The 20,222-nt window shown below is 33.0% G+C and overlaps 2 protein-coding genes across 2 annotated transcripts; one reads left to right on the top strand and one right to left on the bottom strand.

Moving 5' to 3' along the window:
• Window positions 1-10,982: 10,982 nt before the first annotated feature.
• On the bottom strand, window positions 10,983-12,450 carry LOC106296765 (protein NDH-DEPENDENT CYCLIC ELECTRON FLOW 5). Its single transcript, XM_013732991.1, has 3 exons — window positions 12,065-12,450; window positions 11,367-11,992; window positions 10,983-11,278 (listed from the first exon to the last, which is right to left on the bottom strand). The coding sequence occupies exons 1-3, from the start codon at window positions 12,306-12,308 to the stop codon at window positions 11,084-11,086; spliced, it is 1,065 nt and encodes a 354-aa protein (XP_013588445.1). The 5' UTR covers window positions 12,309-12,450; the 3' UTR covers window positions 10,983-11,083.
• A 461-nt stretch (window positions 12,451-12,911) lies between these two features.
• Window positions 12,912-13,598, top strand: LOC106298922. The gene has a single exon (XM_013735051.1). The coding sequence runs from the start codon at window positions 13,047-13,049 to the stop codon at window positions 13,434-13,436; it is 390 nt and encodes a 129-aa protein (XP_013590505.1). The 5' UTR covers window positions 12,912-13,046; the 3' UTR covers window positions 13,437-13,598.
• Window positions 13,599-20,222: the final 6,624 nt, after the last annotated feature.

The following is a 20,222-nucleotide window of genomic DNA, read 5'->3' as shown; positions in this document are numbered from 1 at the left end:
CCCCCCCCCTAGACTCTCCAAGGGCTATCAACAAGGTATGGGCAGATCTGACCACTCTCAATCCTCAAGAACCCCGCCACCAATGCCAGCTCGAGAACATATGAACTTACCGGGAATTCTGGAACGTGGAGAGGTTACCAGCCGCTCTTTTGAACGGAGATCAGCGTTAGAAAGACTTGAGGGTACACAGCAAGAGCCGCAACGCTCAGGGGACTCTCAAACTCTCATCTGGCCCGCCTCCAAGATGTTGAAGTCACTTATGATCAGGATGATCTTAGAGCAAAGCTGTCGGCAGGAGGCTCAGGGGGTAAAGCTACCACCTCTTCGCCGGGTGGGCCACATGAAGCAGGTAAAAGGGTTCGTACACCTCCCTTCGTATTGGGCCCCCAGTAGAAGTCAGCCCATCCCAGAAGCAGCAAGCCTCCTCAAGCAAGAAGCCAGTAGCAAAGAAGCCAGCTGCAAAAAAAAAACCCGGCAAAAAGGAAGGCGAAAACTACTACTACAGCGCCCGTGAAGAGAGCTACAAGACCAAGAGTCATGAGAAGTCTGAGACAAAGCACTCGCCTATCAAAGCAGATGACAGTGAGGTCCACTAACCCACCCCGAAAGAAGCTCTGTGTTGACAGAGACAGGACATAAGACTTACCTGGTTCTCAGGCTCAAGATACACCACCGGTGGTGATAATTCCAGCAACAAGGAAGGGTCGAGCGGATTTTCGGGTCCAGCGAAACCCGATTCCTTAGCGCTCGTATGTTGGAACTGTCAAGGTTTGGGAGGTGACTTGACAGTTCCAAGACTCCGGGAGATGAAAAGAACTATAGCCCTGGACAATCTATTCCTGATGGAGACAAAGAATCAAGATGATTTCGTCTTATCAGAGCTCCAATCACTTGGTTATAAAAACCACTTCACCGTCCCACCGATAGGCCTCAGCGGAGGCCTTGCTCTTTTCTGAAAAGCGGAGTTCTCCCTTGAGGTTCTGGAGGCATCAGCACACTTCATAGATGCCAGATTAAAGGAGAGACAGTCGAACTTGGAGATAAAAGAAGCGGCAGCAAGAGGGTTTGTGGGCTCTGCATTAACAGCTGAAGCTCTGGCCGTCCGGGAAGCGTTGAAGATTGCCTCCAGCTCTGGCATCGCGCATCTAAAGATCCTATCGGACTCAAGTGTCCTCATTTCAGCCATGCGTTCAGAGACGGTTCTGAATGAGATAGCGAGACTTCTTCATGAAATTAGTCACCTCATTTCTCTCTTCTCAACCTTATCTTTTGTTGTAATTCTCCGATCAGCAAACTCTGTCGCTGATGGGCTAGCGAAAAACGCTCTTGCAGCTTTTAGCTTGCAAAACCTTGTTTAAGTTTAGTAATGAAGTACTTCTGCTTTGACCAGAAAAAAAAAGAATAACTTTTCTGTTATTTTTCTTTTAATGAATGGCACAATTAATATAATTTTGTCTCCATCCTCTTTTTTCTGCATTTTTTCATGGCCGTCATCCAACTTCTACAATTTTTTGTATTTTTCTTTTGTTTATTCTATATCTATTATTTATTTTTCGACTGCAACCATTGTGATGGCGCATAAGAACAAGATTTCTGCTCAATCTTGGGATTTAAAAAAAAAATTACTAGAGATCTACTACTTAAAAAATGAATTGAATCAAATCTGTTCACATCTTGTTCAAAGTTGAGATTCAAGACTCGACTTGGCAATTCTATGATGAAATTAATACCGAAATCTGCAGAGATTTATACCGAAAGCTGCATAGATGAATTGAATCAAATCTTTTTTTTAAAGATTACCCCTTTATTTTTTCACCTTTTAGTGATTGACTACCTTTTTTTTTTACTTCGGTATATAAATTTACTTCGAGAACTCTGTTTCATCTGTTTTTTCTATTAAATATGTTTTTCATATTGTTCATTCTCTTCTCATATTGATCCTCAATAAGAGACGATTCCGGCAAATACATTCATATCCATTGAAGTTAAAACATAATTATACCTCCTCTTTATAAAAAATGCAAAACCAAATTGATGCATTTATTTCTAAATACAGATAATAGGAATAACAAAAGAAAACATTAACATAATATTATAAATTTAAAATCATTATGTATCCATAACTCAAAAGCAATTCACCTGCAAACATAAAACCACTAACTAAAAAATTGTCAATAAACATCTTTTTATTAAACAAAATAATAAATATTAAAATATTTTTTAAATGTTAAGCACTTTGCGTACACTGTTGATAGACAAATTCAATCTTTTCCATAGTTGTGTTCAAATATGTGTTCCACTCACACATAACCACACAACCGCAATTACTTCACCTTTCTATTCATCACAGATCTCCAAAATTACTCTGTGATGAAAAATGAATAAATATACATTATATTATATTAACAAACCAAATTAAAACATGCATTATAATTAGAAATCTAACCACATAAATATAAAAATTAAAAAAATTAGAATTACAGAGTTATTTGGAATATTTGTTTGGAAAATTTTTTATCCATTATTTTCCAAACCCATTTTCATAGTCCCTACGGCTGACATTACAAACAAAAAAAGTATAAACAATATTAAAAATTAATTATGAATAAATAATGTTAAACATAATAAATAAAATAATTTATCAAATTGTGACCAAACCTCCTTGGTGAACTTGATTTGAGATGCCAAATTGTGGCCAATAATAACAACTTTTATCCACAAGCTCCGAGTTTATTTTTATGTGAGATAAAAAAAAAAATTCTTGTTTAATCATCTTATATATATAAGCTGAAAAACATAATTAGACATGTGGGAACTTTCGTTTTTCTATAATAATCATCTTATATCCATTTGGATTATTAAAATATTTGATTTTCTTTCTTAATCATCTTATCTACATGTGCTGAAAAACATAATTAGACATGTATGGACATTATTTCTTATATAATAATCATCTTATCTATTTGGCTTATTAAAAGAGTTGTTTTTCTTGCTTAATCATCTAATCTATATGTGCTGAAAAACATAATTAGACATGTGGAAACATTATTTTTTCTATAATAATCATCTTATCTATATGGCTTATTTAGAAAATTGATTTTCTTACTTAATCATCTTATCTATATGTGCTCAAAAACATAATTAGACATGTGAGAACATTAATTCTTCTATAATAATAATCTTATCTATTTGGCTTATCAAAAGATTTATTTTTCTTGTTTAATCATCTTATTTATATATGATGAAAAACATAATTAGAAATGCGGGAACATTACTTCTTTTATAATAATCATCGTATCTATTTGGCTTATTAAAATATTTACTTATTTTTCTTAGTTATCTTATCTATATGTGCTGAAAATAGAATTAGACATGGGGAAACATTATTTCTTCTATAATAATCATCTTATCTATTTGGCTTATTAAAAAAAAAAATTCGTTCTTAATCAACTTATTTTTACGTGCTGAAAAAAATAATTAGACATGTGGGAACATTTGTTCTTTGATAATAATCATCTTATCTATTTGGCTTATTAAATTTTTTACTTTTCTTGCTTAATCATCTTATCTATTTGTGCTGAAAAACATAATTAGACATGTAAGAACATTAGTTCTTCTATTATAATCATCTTATAGATTTGGATTATTAAAAAAGTTGTTTTTCTTGCTTAATCATCTTATCTATATGTGATGAAAAACATAAATGGACATTATTTCTTCTATAATAATCATATTATCTATTTGGCTTAATGAAAATTTTGAATTTCTCGCTTAATCATATGTTCTAAAATACATAATTAGAGATGTGGGAACATTTTCCCTTCTATAATAAACATCTTATTTATTTGGCTTATTGAAAATTTTGATTTTCTTGCTTAATCATCATATCTATATGTACTGAAATGCATAATTAGACATGTGCAAACATTAGTTCTTCTTTAATAATCATCTTATATATTTGGCTTATTACAAAATTTGCTTTTTTTCTTAATTATCATATCTATATGTGCTACGCAATTAGATATGTAAGAACATTATTTCTTCTATAATAATCATCTTATTTATTTGGCTTATTGAAAATTTTGATTTTCTTGATTAATCATGTTATCTATGTGTGCTGAAACACATAATTAGACATGTGAGAACATTAGTTCATCTATAATAATTGTCTTATATATTTGGCTTATTAAAAGATTTGCTTTTCTTGTTTAATCATCTTATCTATAAGTGCTGAAAAACAAATTAGATATGTGGGAACATTAGTTCTTTTATAATAATCATCTTATATATTTGGCTTAATAAAAGATTTGTTTTTCTTGTTTAATCATATTATCTATATGTGCTGGAAAAAACATAATTAGTCATGTACAAACATTATTTCTTCTATAATAATCATCTTATCGATTTGGCTTATCAAAAAATATTATTTTCTTGCTTAATCATTATCTATTGTGCTGAAATACATAATTTGACATGTGGGAACATTAGTTCTTCTTTAATAATCATCTTATCGATTTGGCTTATCAAAAAATATTATTTTCTTGCTTAATCATTATCTATTGTGCTGAAATACATAATTTGACATGTGGGAACATTAGTTCTTCTATAATAATTATCTTATCTATTTGGCTTATTAAAAATTTGTCTTTCTTGCTTAATCATCTTGTATATATGTCATTAAAAAAAACATAATTAAACATGTGGGAACATTAGTTCTTCTATAGTAATCATCTTATCTATTTGCCTAATTAAAAGATTTTCTTTTCTTGCTTAATCATCTTATCTATATGTGCTGAAAAACATAATTAGACATATGGAAACATTAATTCTTCTATAACAATCATCTTATCTATTTGGCTTATTAAAACATGTGATTTTCTTTCTTAATCATTATATCTATATGTGTTGAAAACATAATTATACTTGTGGGAACATTATTCTTATCTAATAATCATCTTATCTATTTGGGTCATTTTAAAAAAATATTTTTCTTGCTTAATCATCTTATCTATAAGTGCTGAAAAACATAATTAGGCATGTGAAAACATTATTTTTTCTATGATAATCATCTTATTTGTTTGGTTTATTAACCTTTTTGCTTTTCTTGCTTAATCATGTTATCTATATGTGCTGAAAAACAAATTAGACATATGGAAACATTTGTTCTTTTATAAGAATCATCTTATCTATTTGGCTTATTATAAATTTTCATTTTCTTGCTTAATCTTCTTATCAATATGTGCTGAAATACATAATTCGACATGTGGTAACATTATTTATTCTACAATAATCATCTTATCTATTTGGCTTATTAAATAATTTGTTTTTCTTGTTTAATCATCTTATCTATATGTGCTGAAAAACATAATTAGACATGTGGGAATTTTAGTTCTTCTGTAATAATAATCTTATCTATTTGGCTTATTAAAAATTGTTTTTCTTGATTAATAATTTTATCTATATGTGCTGAAAAACATAATTAGACATATGAGAACGTTAAATCTTCTATAATAATCATCTTATCTATTTGGCTTTTTACAAATTTTGATTTTCTTGCTTAATCATCTTATTTAGATGTTCTGAAAAACATAATTAGACATGTGAAAACATTAGTTCTTCTATAATAATCATCTTTAACATTATATTTCTATAATAATGATCTTATTGATTTGACTTATAAAAAATAATTTTCTTGCTTAATCATCTTATCTATATGTGCTGAAATACATAATTTGACATGTGGGAACATTAGTTCTTCTATAATAATCATCTTATCTATTTGGCTTATTAAAAAAAAATGTTTGCGTAATCATCTTATCTACAAGTGCTGAAAAACATAATTAGACATGTGAGAACACTATTTTTTCTATAATAATCATCTTATCTATTTGGCTAATTAAAATATTTTATTTTCTTGCTTAATCATCTTATCTATATGTAATTAAAAATATAATTAGACATGTGGGAATATTGATTCTTCTGTAATAATCATCTTATCTATTTGGCTTATTAAAACATTTGCTTTTTCTTTCTTAATCATTATATATGTATATGTTGAAAAACATAATTATACTTGTGGGAACAGTAGTTCTTTTATAATAATCATCTTATCTATATAGCTTATTAAGAAAAAATTTCTTGTTTAATCATCTTATCTATATGTGCTGAAAAACATAATTAGGCATGTGAGAACATTTGTTCTTCTATAATAATCATCTTATCTATTTGGATTATTAAAATTTTTGTTTTTTTGCTTAATCATATTATTTATATGTGCTGAAAAACATAATTAGACATGTGGTAACATTAGTTCTTCTATAATAATCATCTTATATATTTGGCTTATTAAAATATTTGATTTTCTTTCATAAACATCTTATCTATATGTGCTGAAAAACTTAATTAGACATGTGAGAACAATATTTCTTCTATAATAATCATCTTATCTATTTGGCTATTAAAAAGTTTAGTTTTCTTGTTTAATCATCTTATCTATATGTGCTGAAAAAACAAAATTAGATATGTGGAAATATTAGTTCTTCTATAATACAAACAACCATTGTATTTTTGAGGTATGGGTATTTTGACCTCTGCACTAATTTGACAATATGGATGATCAAAATGGAAAATTTAAATAAAAAAGTAATGAGATACATGAATCTAAAAAAAAATAGAGATTAAATATTATCAAAGCGAAAGAGATCCATAGCACATACCAAATCAACTTGGCCAACATGATTTGAGATGCCAAATTGCGGCCAAGAATACCAACTCTTGTCCAGAAGCTCTGTGTTTATCTTGATTAGAGTTATGTCATGCAATATATGATACTTCTCCACTATCCAATCAATTCTATGTTATTGTGAAGAACTATATCCATCTGTACAAATAAAAAAGAAATGAAGAATGAAAATTTGAACAATGAACTGTACATCAAAATTATTGGTACCTCTTTTATAGAATTGTAGTATTCTGCATGTTTGAAACAATTTTAAAAAATGAACATGTGTTTATTAATTTATATTGAGTATCCATTGTACTTACTATTCAAATTGTTATGTTTGCTTCTGTTTTTTTTGTTACATGATGTAATATTGTATGAAACGTTAGCAAATTTCTATTGAGTTTATGTTTGTTCACATGTTCTAATATTGCATGAAATACTCGATAAGCTTCTGATTGAACAAGTAGCTGCTTACAAAGGATTTCAGTTCTCTGATATCACTAAAGAAGACTTGAGAGAGTTCACCAAAGGACGGAGCACTGCCACGTTAGGTATCATGTGGATAATCTGAGAGAGTTTGTCAACGGAGTGATATCTGCCATATTTCAGGTTTTCCCTGAACAAGGTATGGTTGTTGCATATCATTTGTTATTCTTCATTTCACATTGAATATCTGCAATATTTCCTGATAAGATGAATAGAAAGTTTTTGATCTGAAAACAATTGCGAAGGATATCTCGGAGTGGCAGGTGGGACATGTCACTCTTGTTCTTGGCTCAATCAGGGTATACAATGCACCTGTCATTTAGATTTTAGAAGTTGAGAATGGAATTAGAGGGTTATCTGTAGGGGTTTGGTGGCAGATCTTGCCGAATGCAGATCAATTCACATCACTTTTTGGAGGCCTAAACCTTGAGGTATACTTTGCATTAGGACTATCTTTGACACTATTTGCTTCAAGCTTTGACAGAACACAAGTAGAAAACTTAGATATGGAAAGTGACAAAGCAACACCCGCCTGAACTACTATACACACACATGAAAAGCTTACTATTATTATTTACAAAATGTAGAAAGAGCTACGTCAAAAGACAACAAGCTGCTGAAGTTACAGACCGAGTAAAGTTGTCTGACGGACATAGTGATTGCTAAATTTGTAACTTACTCCAGAACTTGATCACCCCCCAAAACAGCTTCCATTAAATGGTTGAAGAAACGAATAAAGTTAAAGATGTATACTAATTAGCATCTCTAGAAGAAGAAGACAAATGCAGATTCTCTCGCTCACTCTATATGTACCTCTCTATCTATGTATATAGATTCAAATGCTGGCCTTGGACCCTCCATTAAAACTAAATTGGAGAGATCACAGGATAACACACACACAGTTTTTCCGCCGATCAATATCATCTTTTTCTTCATTGCAAAGAAAATGAGATAATCCATCAAATTCTCCACAGACCAAATAGAAACGTAATGTTTTGAACTAGTTAAGAAAAAAAACTCATTATTCATGTAAAGAAACCAAACGAAAATAGTGAAGAATCTGATTCCATTACAAACAAACCTTTATGACCAAACTCTGACTAGTCCCTACAAATATGAGATGGAAGAGAGAAGAAGACCAACCAACCTGGGTTCGAATTCACGAATCTCAGCAAGCTCCTTAATCCCCATCACATCCACCCGTTGTACCTTCTTCTTCTTTGAACTCGAATCCACCTTTCTGAGACTACTTGTCAGAGTGGGAGTATCACCATCGTCTTCCTTTGCGTCATCTTCTTCTGTAGCATCATTCCCATGACCATCCACATGATCTTCATCATCATCATCATTAGTGGCTGAAACAAAAGAGTTTTTTTTTTAAAGACTTGTGAGGTATATGGACAGAGAAGTGATTTACAGAAAAACATAATAGAGAGAGAAAAAGGAACTTACAAAGCAAAACATTCATCAAAGCATGTATTAGGTCTTTGAAACAGTTTATCATCAATGGAGAAACTTCCCTTACACCTCCTCTTTCTCCGAGTTTTATCCCATTACAAACTTTGAGGCAGCGAGAGAAGTGCACAGAACTCATAAAAAAGGGGTTTGGAGGAATAACCAGAGTTATGTCAAAATAAATTTAAAGTCTTCTTTTAAGAGAATCGAAGAAGCATAAGTATCCACAAAGATTTAGTAGAGGGAAACGGACAAAGTGTCAAAAAGACAAAAGGAAAATGCTAATTTCTAACTGTAAAAGAAAGAGAGTTAAAAAATTCTCTTTCAGCGATAAGCAGAGATTGAAAGAGGAATTAATTTGAATAAAGGGTGATGCTTTTTTTTTTATTCTAGAGAGACAGAGAGATACTCCGAACTAAAAGAAGAAGAAAAAAGCACTTTTGATTGATTTGCCTGAGAATAAGGAAATAGAGGAAGAAGTCCTATACTTCTACACTATTTTAATATGCTCCCCCATTTTTTCTCTTTTCTCTGGGTACGTTTTTTACTACGGATTTTGACCTAAGAACCAACCAAACTCTTTTATAGTGCTGGTAATAAATGTTACTTTTTATGTGCCTTCAAAAGAAATTGAATGTTTTTTTGGATAATTGCCTCTTACATGTGTAAACTTATCTCAAACTGTTTGTTTTATGATTATTGGGCCCTTAATATTGTTTGTGCCCATTTGCCCATGACGAAGGTTGGTCTCCTTCATAGTTGCTTTTGCAAGGTACTTACTCAATGTATTCATGTAATTACAATATGTATGAATGTCTTTACCTTTCGTGACATTTAATCTCAAAAGTCAACTTGGACGTTGACTAATTCAATTTTTTTTTAACGCTGATTTATTATGATCTTACAATTATGATATGAGAAATATTACATAGACGATTCGACAACCGGCAATACTACATGCCTTATGAAGACCTACGCCTAACTGCATCACATAAGCCGTCCTATGAAGATCCACGCCTAACTAGATTTACTTGCACCATGTTGAAGATCCCTTGTAAACTTTTCTTCCGTAGTCTGCATAATTGTTTAATAAATCGTTCTCTCCGGGACTTGAAACCTGGATTTCCTGTAATCTTCAATAAATTGTATAGTCTGAGATTTGAACCCCAGACCTGGGAGTAGAAGCCTTTAAACATTAATCATTAGGCTACAGTGCTTCCACAATCACCTTTGTTTGCAAAAGCACAATCACAAACACATTACAGGGTTTCTCAAATATACTAGGTGTCTTCTTGCACCATGTGCAATAAAAAATTTAAAAATTATATTTAAGAATATGCATGTATATATTTGAAATTATAATCTTAGATAGATTTTTCTATCTATTTATTTTAATTAAATATATTAAATAAATTTGTAAAAGTTGCATAAGTACCAAAAATTAAAATTAAACAATATTTATAAAATTTGTAGATATATAAGAAATAATGATTTTACGATTAAATTTTATAATTTTCTAAAGAAATTGTATACATTTTTGAAAATTTTAGTAATAAAATTGTATAATATAAAAATATATAATTAAATTATATTTCGAAATTTATAATGCCATATCTGAATATATTTATTTTAATGATGATTTATGAGTTATTTCCATATTCTAAAAACATTTTCAAAAATATAAATTGACATTAAATGTAATATATGAGTTATTACCGTATTTTAAAAAGTTTACCAAAAATATAAATTAACATTAAATGGAATTGTCCATGCCATATTAAGCTATAAGGCATGTCATCAATTTCAGTAGCCATGTCATATTTATTTTGTGAAATTGATTGTATAAATGACATGTGGCAAAATCACTTCGCAAATATAGTCCAGGGGACCAGGTCAACCTTAACTGCGGCATTTAAACAAGTATCTCTGAAGATTATTTAATTTTAAAAAATTATGAAAAGTGGAAAGGGATTTCTAACCAAAAAAATTAAGACACTTTGTTAAATGTGTTACTTTTTATTTTGTTAAATCTCTTTAATGACTTTAAATTTAATTATTTATTAAACTATATTAAAATTATTAATATTTAATTTTGAGATATCTTATAGTGATATACTAATGGATGGACGTGACAACTACTAGTCATCACACATAAAACAGTATTTACTAATGTAAACCCAAGGCAATCAAGTCAATAACATGCCATGAAACAGAATCATCTATCCCTATTTTTTGCTTATAGATTCTTCAAGTTTCAACTTATTGCTAGGGTTGCGTCTATTTACTTAGTTTCTCACTTCCATTGTCTTATGCTGAATAGCAAAAGTCCTGTAATTATTTCACTTTTCTTGCTAAGAAAGTCTGTTAAAATGGTTTATACTCTTACAGACTTTTTAATAAATCAACTTATAGATCAGCTCAAGAATTAGGATTGTGGAGATGCAACACGCCTCTCCAAACACAACCAGGATCCAAAGATATTGGGTTTAGCAATGAAGATGGTCCAATACAGACATAAGCAGACTTTGTGTAACTCTCAAGTTTGGAACCAGGGCTGTACATATACACTTCCTCAAACCCTTCTCTTCCCACTACCACTGAGTTCCTTCTTCCCTGAGAAAATTAACATCACTAAATCCACAAAGAATATTTGAAATGAAGTTTATATTGAAAGTAGTAGTATGTATTGTTATATTATTACCCTGTCAATAATAGTGAAGCTACTTGGAGCAAGTGTGTAAATCCTACTCATCTCTTCACTCAACTGTTTGTAGTTGCTCTCTTCTTCCCCACTCAACCCATATTTATCTTCTTCTTCTCCTTGAACCAACCCGAAACGAGGAAGAAAAGGAGTTGTCTCAACAAAATCTGAACCTTCCAGCCCAACTGCATAGGTAGCTTCTGGTGTGCTCACTGTCAGATAACTTACAAGTGAACAGCCTTTGATACTGATCGGTGAAACTCCTTTGTTTGTCACACAAAGCTCAATACTTAATGTGTCTCCTCTCAGAGTTATAATCTGTTTCATTTCAATATCTTTGATCTTCTTGTCACTTCTTCTCAGTTCCACCTGAACACAATTCTCTGAATCTCCAGTGATCCCATGGAGACTCCATTCTTCAGTGTCATCTGATGAACTAAATGCTGATGAAACACCTCCTCTTATCACTACTTCTTCTTCTTCTTCTTGCTCCACCCATGTGTGGAGAAGCTCCACTTTGCCTCCGTGCCAGACTTTGACTTTGTACGATGTTACCATGCCACGTGTCAGCGTCACATTGGCTGAACTTCCGTTGTCTAGTTTCAGTTTGGCAACACAAGTCTCACCTAATCATCACATCAAAGTCTGTAAGCTTCTTCTCATTCGATCAGACAATTAAAAGTTAGAGAATGATATACCAATATCCTCGAAAGTGGCTCCATGGCCAGAGAACTCTCGCTTGAGATACTCAACGTCGATAGGAAAGTAGGATGAAGCAGCTGCTGCAGCTGATGGAGGTGGAAGGTGGAAAGATTCTAATCTCTTTACGGTTTTATTGAAATGAAGTGGCAAAGAAGGTGAGCTCAGAAGCCGAAGCTTTGAGTATCTACACAAAGGAAGAGTACAACCATGTGAAACAACCGTGGAATGAGACAGAGCCATTGTAACAGCTCTGAAATCGTTTCAGCCAAGCCTTATCTTCTTTGCACTTCATATGACCACTTGCTGCTTCGGCGCCCCTATCTCTGTCTCTCCTCCGGTGCCAAGATAAGTAATGGGCCGGGCTTATCACAGAAGTAACATAACCACAAAGCTTTTGACTTTAAGTTTTAGAACTGAAAGGTTCCAACTTTTAAATGATTCTCCTTACAATGATCATTTTGGTCCACATTGAGTAACAAAACATATCTCTTTTATTATTTTTTGGGGTATTTGCATATTTTTGAGGTGATTCGGATCTTTTTGGATACTTTGGATCTTTTTGGATACTTTGGATCTTTTTGGAATCCTAAGTATTTAAACCGACCCGAATCCATTACATAGTCAAAAACCATATATAAATTGACTTGAACGGATTTGGATCCGAAAATAATCGATCCCTATCCAAATTTAGATTTTTTATTTACCTAGCTAGATTCAAATATCAAAAAGTTAAAATATATCCGAACACTATCCAAAGACCGAATGTCCATCCCCATCCAAGTTGTAGTTACAAAGATAACAACTTTATAGTCGGCATTGAATAAACAAAACATATATCTCTTTCTGTATAGTTGTGTAATAAAAACATTTTAAAAAGTCTCTCTCTCTCTTTAGTCATTAGTACCAAACTCACGAAAAGTCAAAGCGACGACAAACCACACCGAAGAGAAAAAAGAGAGAGAGAGTCTTTTTGGTGTTATGGTGTTCAACAGTGCGGCGGTTGTGGCCGTCGCCGACGTCTCAACGGAGACGTGGCAGCTGATGTGGAGGATACCGTCGTCGCAGAGGATCAACACAAGGCAGCTAGTGGACATGGCGGTTTGCTACCCGATGTATCAGTTGAGTCGTTTGGTTCTCTGTTTATGGACTTTTATGTGTCTCCCTCCTGATGATTCCTTCTACTCCTACACCTACCACGAATCTCAATCCTCTTCTTCTTCTTCTTTATCTGATGATGCTGATGATGAAGATCGGCTTGCTTTTGAGCATAATCTCTATCATAATCATCGTGTTTATGATTCTGATGATGATCGATCTTCTTCTTCTTCGTATGATGACTATTACAATCAATACTCTCATTATGATTGACTTTTCTAAGCTGATTGATTAGGTGATGATGATGATGATGCCTCTGTTTACTCAGAAAAGTTATAATCTTTTTGTTGTATATGATTAAGTTTCTTGGTTGTTCAAAATATAAAAGACAGATTATACGAAGTCAATAAAGTTTTCAGTTTTATGTTGTCGTTCTTTGAGCAATTGGTTGTGTTCTTTCCATGTGCTTACAATAGATTCATTTCGTGTTAGATGTATATTTCTGAAAAGGTTTCTTTTTCTAGCAATGGTTGGTTCTTAATTTCCTAATAAGAACCATAAAGCTGATCGTTTTTTTTTGGACACTACGATTTGTGGTCATGAATCCAATAGCTGAGGTTTCTCAGAAACACAAGGCTCGAACTCTTGATAGACGGGAACTATTGGGAGATCTAGATCGAACCAAATCCAAGATCAAGATAAACATGAATATATTAGAATAGGAAACTTATCATTCTCTGTATTGTAATATTCCATATTAGTGTAGGAATTAGGTTTAGTCATCATTTCTATATAAGCATATGCATATTGTATATTCTCGATGAGAGTCAATTATACTTCTTCCAATTCTATACTCTCGTCAATCTTTTTCATGGTATCGGAGCAGAAGATTCTTTGACCTATTTTTTTTCTTTTCTCTCTTTCAATATCTACTACTACATCACCGTGCTCCTGAAAAAAAAAAAAAGCATGGCAGATATTACTTCTACGTTAACATCATCAACAACTCCTGCTATTCTATAGACCCAGTTTGAAGATTTGACTTGAAGAGTACGTTCTCAAGCAATTCATCATCCACTTCTACAAGAGCCAACACACTACCTTACTACTCAAACAATGGAGCTTTATAAGGCTGTTGCTTCTTCATTCATATCAAAGGAGCCGTTTGTTTCCATTGAAGACTACAAAAGCCGTCACTTCCGGACTACTTTATTACGCAAGCAATTGCAGTTGCACAAGCGGCCTTAGCTTCCGCAACATGAACAATCGTCATTGTTTCACAAACCAGTGTTGCTTCCTCTTCGAGTTACTACTTCTACTGCTGCGCTTCATCAAGTTGCCACCACTACTACATCTACTACAGTCGCTTGATCAAATTCCACTTCTACTCAAGCAATCGAGCTTCATCAAGCCGTCGCTTCTTTAAAACCGCATTTGTTTCATTCACGACAACAAGGCCGTCACTTCCGCACTATTTTACTACTAAAAATCGTTGTTGCTTTCTTTTCAAGCAACCACTTCTATTGGCGCTTTAACAGGCCACACCTAATACTACTACCACCAAACAAATCGCTGCAAAGTCAACACCATCAAACTGTTTGTGGTGCACTTGTTTGTGCATGGTTTCTTACGTAGCCTTCCATCGTAAGAAGCATGAGCTCATGATGGTATAAAGGTATACGAACTTCAACTACTACAACTACTACTCAAGCTAAGTATTTTGAGACCCCAAAACAAGTGATTTTTCTACCTCTACCTCAACTACTTCCAGGAGTTACTTCTACTACCATACTTTGAAATTTTGTCCAATCTCACACGTGTTACCATGTATGAGCTTGCGGGAGGGTATTGGGAGATCTAGATCGACCCAAATCCAAGATCAAGATAAACATGAATATATTAGAATAGGAAACTTATCATTCTCTATATTGTAATATTCCATATTAGTGTAGGAATTAGGTTTAGTCATCATTTCTATATAAGCATATGCATATTGTATATTCTCGATGAGAGTCAATTATACTTCTTCCAATTCTATACTCTCATCAATCTTTTTCAGGAACTTGTGTGGTTTCAAGGACATTCTTTTTGTTTTTTTTTTGGAATGACTTTTCTTTCTGCCCAAAAATTCATCTCTTGTTGCATCTCGAGTGATCGAGTTGAGTTCTTGACCCATGTGACGTATTGGTTGGTGAAATAGAATTGTTTACTGTTTATAAACACATGTTAAAACACTACAAAAATTTGATAGTTTATCGAGATTAGACAGCATTTGTTTCAAATCAGTTCACAGTTTCAGACTCGGATTATAAAACACGGAGAATCAATCTCTCTCCCAAGTAAAAAGACGATGTATCCAGCTGCTTTCTGAATCTATTTTGATAAAAATACAGTAGAACATCTATAAATTAATAGTCGATAAATTAATAATCTTTATAAATTAATAAATTTTATCGATCCCAATTTGGACCGGTTCAAAATTTGATACAAATCGATAAAATAATAAGATAATATTTTTTTAAGAAATTCTAGGTAAATATATGGTCCCATTAAAATTATAAATTAATAATTTATATGTATACATATTTATTTTATATAAGTAAGAACATATTATTATATTGTTTGTTTGATATTCAATGGAATTATCTTTATATTTCTTTAACACTTCATATATTTTTGATGAGATTTAGTAATATTATATGTAAAATATATATTATATACATCAAATAATATAACAAAAATAATATAAATGTCAAATTTCAAAAATAACAATTAATGTCTATACACTAAAATCAAATATTTTTCTTATCTTAGAATAAATATATTTTAAAATAAAAAATCTAAATAAAAAAACTTTTGTAAATTAATATCTCTATAAATTAATAAAATTTCAAAGTTCTAATATTATTAATTTATAGAGTTTTTACTGTAGATAGATATTGGTACCAAGGCGATGCCATGATCATCCATCTGGGCCGGTCTGGGTCAATTGATTGTGTTTAGACTTTTGGCCCAACATGTTTGTAACATTGTTTGACAAATTACAGCTAGGAGAGTCTATCACACGGTGCAATGGTGCATGACTTTTAGTGTGAAACAACAAAAAGAAGAACACATGCTTGACATTTTGTGTCTCAAACATGATAGCAACATGTCAAATTAGGATTCAAAAGTTTCATCTCTTGCATTTGTGTCTGTGATTCACCAGTAAGAAGAAAAAACAACAAGAAAAAGTCACATGTCTCAATAGTCTTTCTTTCCCTCAAGACAAACGCTTACATCCATTCACATGATCACGCCCAATCATGACACATACATCGCTACTCTACTGTGTCTTTACATGCACAGAAATGCATACACAATATTATACATATGGCCTTCCAGTTACATGACACCCAGTAACAATTTTTCCCCATCATTTCAAAAGTTTTTTTTTGATATAAAGATTTATTAATCCATCCAAAAATCGGGAATTTCAAATCCAGTTACAAACCCGTTTCGAACAAAATTTCCAAAATCAACATATTAAAACACTAGCTTCGCCCGCCCACTAAACCCGACACATTCCGCTAATCCGTTATCGGTTTCTTTTGAAATTGGTTGCCTTTCTCTACCATCAACAGCTACAAGAAAACATGACCTTAACGACTACAGTATTAGTAGCCTATTGGTCGTAATATAGGCTTTACGACCAAAAAGTTTCGAAAAACGATTGGTCGTTAGAAGCTGGTCGTAAATAATTATTCAAGGCACATTGGTCGTAAAGTTACGACTAAAGACTTTAGTCGTAAAGCAGACGTAAATGTACGACTAAGTAAATTGGTCGTAAGTTCAACGTAAAAGTATTAGTCGTACATGTGACACACATTTACGTCTCGCAAATTAGATGTATATAGGTCGTAAACTTACGACCAATTTGCTTCTATGTTGATGTTTATTTGTCGTAATATAATGACTACTTTACATCAACGTTAGATGTTCATTGGTCGTAAATTAACCCTTTTATTTATTTATTTTAGAATTTTGTATTCGATTACGAATTTAATATATTAATTAAAATCAAATATTTAAATTTATTTTAATTTTAATTTTTAAAATTTAATAAAATTAAAAGAAAATATCTAACATTCAGAAACATAATAGTATCCATAATATAAAACATTCATAATACTAATTAACTAAAACCGAAAAAACTAAGTGTTAAGGTTTATTTCGTCGAAGAGGCCGGAGCTATGCTCATCCGCACGTCGCTCTAAATCTGCCTGCTCTGCCGGAGTGGGCTCGGGGACAAAGCTCGGACGTAGAGACTGCCACCTAGAGGCAAGAGCCGGGTTGATGTTTGGGGTTGTCTCTATCATCAAATCAAACATATTTGCAATAAATGCAAATTTGTCCCTATGGTCAGCTATGACTTCTTTGGCCGCAGTCAAATCCCTACGGAGAGAAGATTCTTCTTCCATTCTTGCAGCGTGTTCAGCTCTTGCCCTCGAGACATCGTTGACAGACCCGATCCCGATAATACGTCCCCTTTTCTTCGAGGCAACCTTCAATTAATAAATAGATATTTAATTAGTACATATGTAAAACTAACTTAAAGAATAAAAAAATGTAAATAAACAAATGCAGGAGCCGGAGCAGCTGCGGGAGCCGGAGCTGCTGCAGGAGCCGGAGCAGCTTCGGGTGCGGTGGACTGCTGCTGAGGATGGTGTGGAGGATGATGCTGCTCATTCCAAGGCTGCTATGGAGGCTCATCGTACTAGGGAAAGAATTGAGAAGGGTCATCAAACCGCGGATAGTAAGCTTCAGGGTCATATGCATGTGGAGGCACATACGGATCGGCATATTGGCTATCACGCACATTCTCTTGGCCGGATGCAGTGCCGGAAGTAGAAGCCGATGGATCCGACTGTGGAGGAAAATTTCTCGCGTAAGAGTTTCTAGGCGTAAGGTTCCTAAGTCTCTGTCTACCGCTAGCCATAGCAATATCGTCAATCCAAAAAAACAAACATAAAAAATACATGGTTATAAACAATTCAAATTTATTATATAAAAATAATCTAAACATATTCTAATTTGATCATAGTCTAACTCCATCCTAAACTAATTCCATCCTAGACTAATTACAAACCTAAACTAATTCCAAACCTAAACTAACTAACCACCTAAATCTTTTAAAAAAAAAAAAATACCTAGAGAGAGATGGGAGGTCGTTGTTAGAGAGAGGGTAATGAGCAACTAAATGGCTTCGCGAGGTCTGCATATATATAGAGTTTTGTTGTTAGTCATAAATTCGTTGTAAATGTACGACCAATGAGAGACTAGCAGTCGTAAATAAGTCGTAAGTTTACGACTAATGGGGGACCAAGATTAATAACGACCAATGAGAGACTACTTTTTTTTTACGACTAATCAGATACTAGTGGTCGTAAATAAGTTGTACATTTACGACCAATAAGGGACGCAGTCTTTACGACTAATTAGGGACTACCGTTGAAAATTTGAATAAAAAAAAGAAGAGAAGAAAGATACCTAGAAACACAGGTGGAAAGAGACAAAGCGAAACCTACGTAAGTCTCGCCTTGTCTCCAACTACATGTTTTCTAGGATCTTTCTGCTCCTTCTTTTTTTTATTCAAATCTTTATGATTTGATGAGGAAATTGGTTTGGAATTTTGGGGAGCAAAGTGGTGAGCTTTTATAGGAAACTGCCGGAGGCTTTACGACTAATAAGCGTTGTCTCGTTTTCATTTAGTCGTAAATTGGAAGTAGTTAACGACTAATTAGCTTCGTTATCTTTTAGACTAGTTGTAACGGAACCGTAATTTTCGACTACTTAGCTTCGATACCTTTTATATTAGTCGTAAATTAGTAGTAGTTAATGACTACTTAGCTTTGTTATCTTTTAGACTAGTTGTAAGAGAGTAATTATTTAAGACTACTTAGCTTCGTTATCTTTTAGACTAGTCGTAAGAGAGTCGTAATTTACGACTAATTATCTTCGATTTTTGTTTTAACCCTAAAACCGAAACCCCAAATCACAAACATCATAAGTTATACACTTCCAAACCCCAAACCTCAAACATCCTAATTGAATAAACATGATCGGAAAAGTTATATAAATATTATATGTAATACAAAGTGTTTAATAATACAATAGAAACTCGATCACTCATAATCAGAAACATCATCCACTTCATCGTTTTCCTCAAATTCATCTTCGTGGGCTTCGTCTGTTGCATCGTCTGGAAGTTCTTCATATCCCTGGTTGTATGGATCAACAAGTAAGATATCATTTGTAGCTTGCTCTAGTACTTCTACTTCATTTACAGTATCTTCTTGTAAAGGTGGTTGTTCATCAGTCAAGACTCGACCCCGAGGTGTAACTTTTATAGCGGCTAACCAAGATATTCCAGATTGTGTAATCCTCGGATATGGAATAAAACAAACTTGGTCTGTTTGAGATGCCAATATGTAGGGTTCAAATTTGTTGTACCTCCGTGTAGCATTTATATCAACAACTCCAAACTTGCTATACCGAACACCTCTATTGAGGGTGGGGTCAAACCAATCACATTTGAAGAGGACGCATTTCAGCTTCACCAGGCCGGGGAACTCTACTTCGATGATCTCTTGTAAGATTCCATAGAAATCAGTTTCACATTTCACACATACTCCATAATTCATTGTTGCTCGCCGACTTCCATATCCGTAAGTGTGAAAAGTGTAGCCTCGTGTGAAATACATTGATGCTGTGGTGACCTTAGCGATGAAATCGCTGTTTTATGCCAATATATATATATTATTAAAGAGTACTATATATATATATATATATGTGTGTGTGTGGTAAAAATATGTAACGGCCAAATTAATTTTAATTACCTTTCAAATGCCTCAATCTCCTCGCAGTTAAGAAGTATATATGTGTGGGCACTGTGAGCATCATCTTCACTCGACCACCAAACTTCTTTCAATTTCCCACCTAGACGTCCTCACCTAGACGTCCAATCTGACATAATATGTCTGGAACATCTTCAACAATATATGTCGGCATAACACCACC

The sequence above is a fragment of the Brassica oleracea genome, chromosome C6 (genome assembly GCF_000695525.1).
Source record: "Brassica oleracea var. oleracea cultivar TO1000 chromosome C6, BOL, whole genome shotgun sequence".
NCBI lineage: Eukaryota > Viridiplantae > Streptophyta > Magnoliopsida > Brassicales > Brassicaceae > Brassica > Brassica oleracea.
This window is presented reverse-complemented; position numbering and strand designations above follow the sequence as displayed.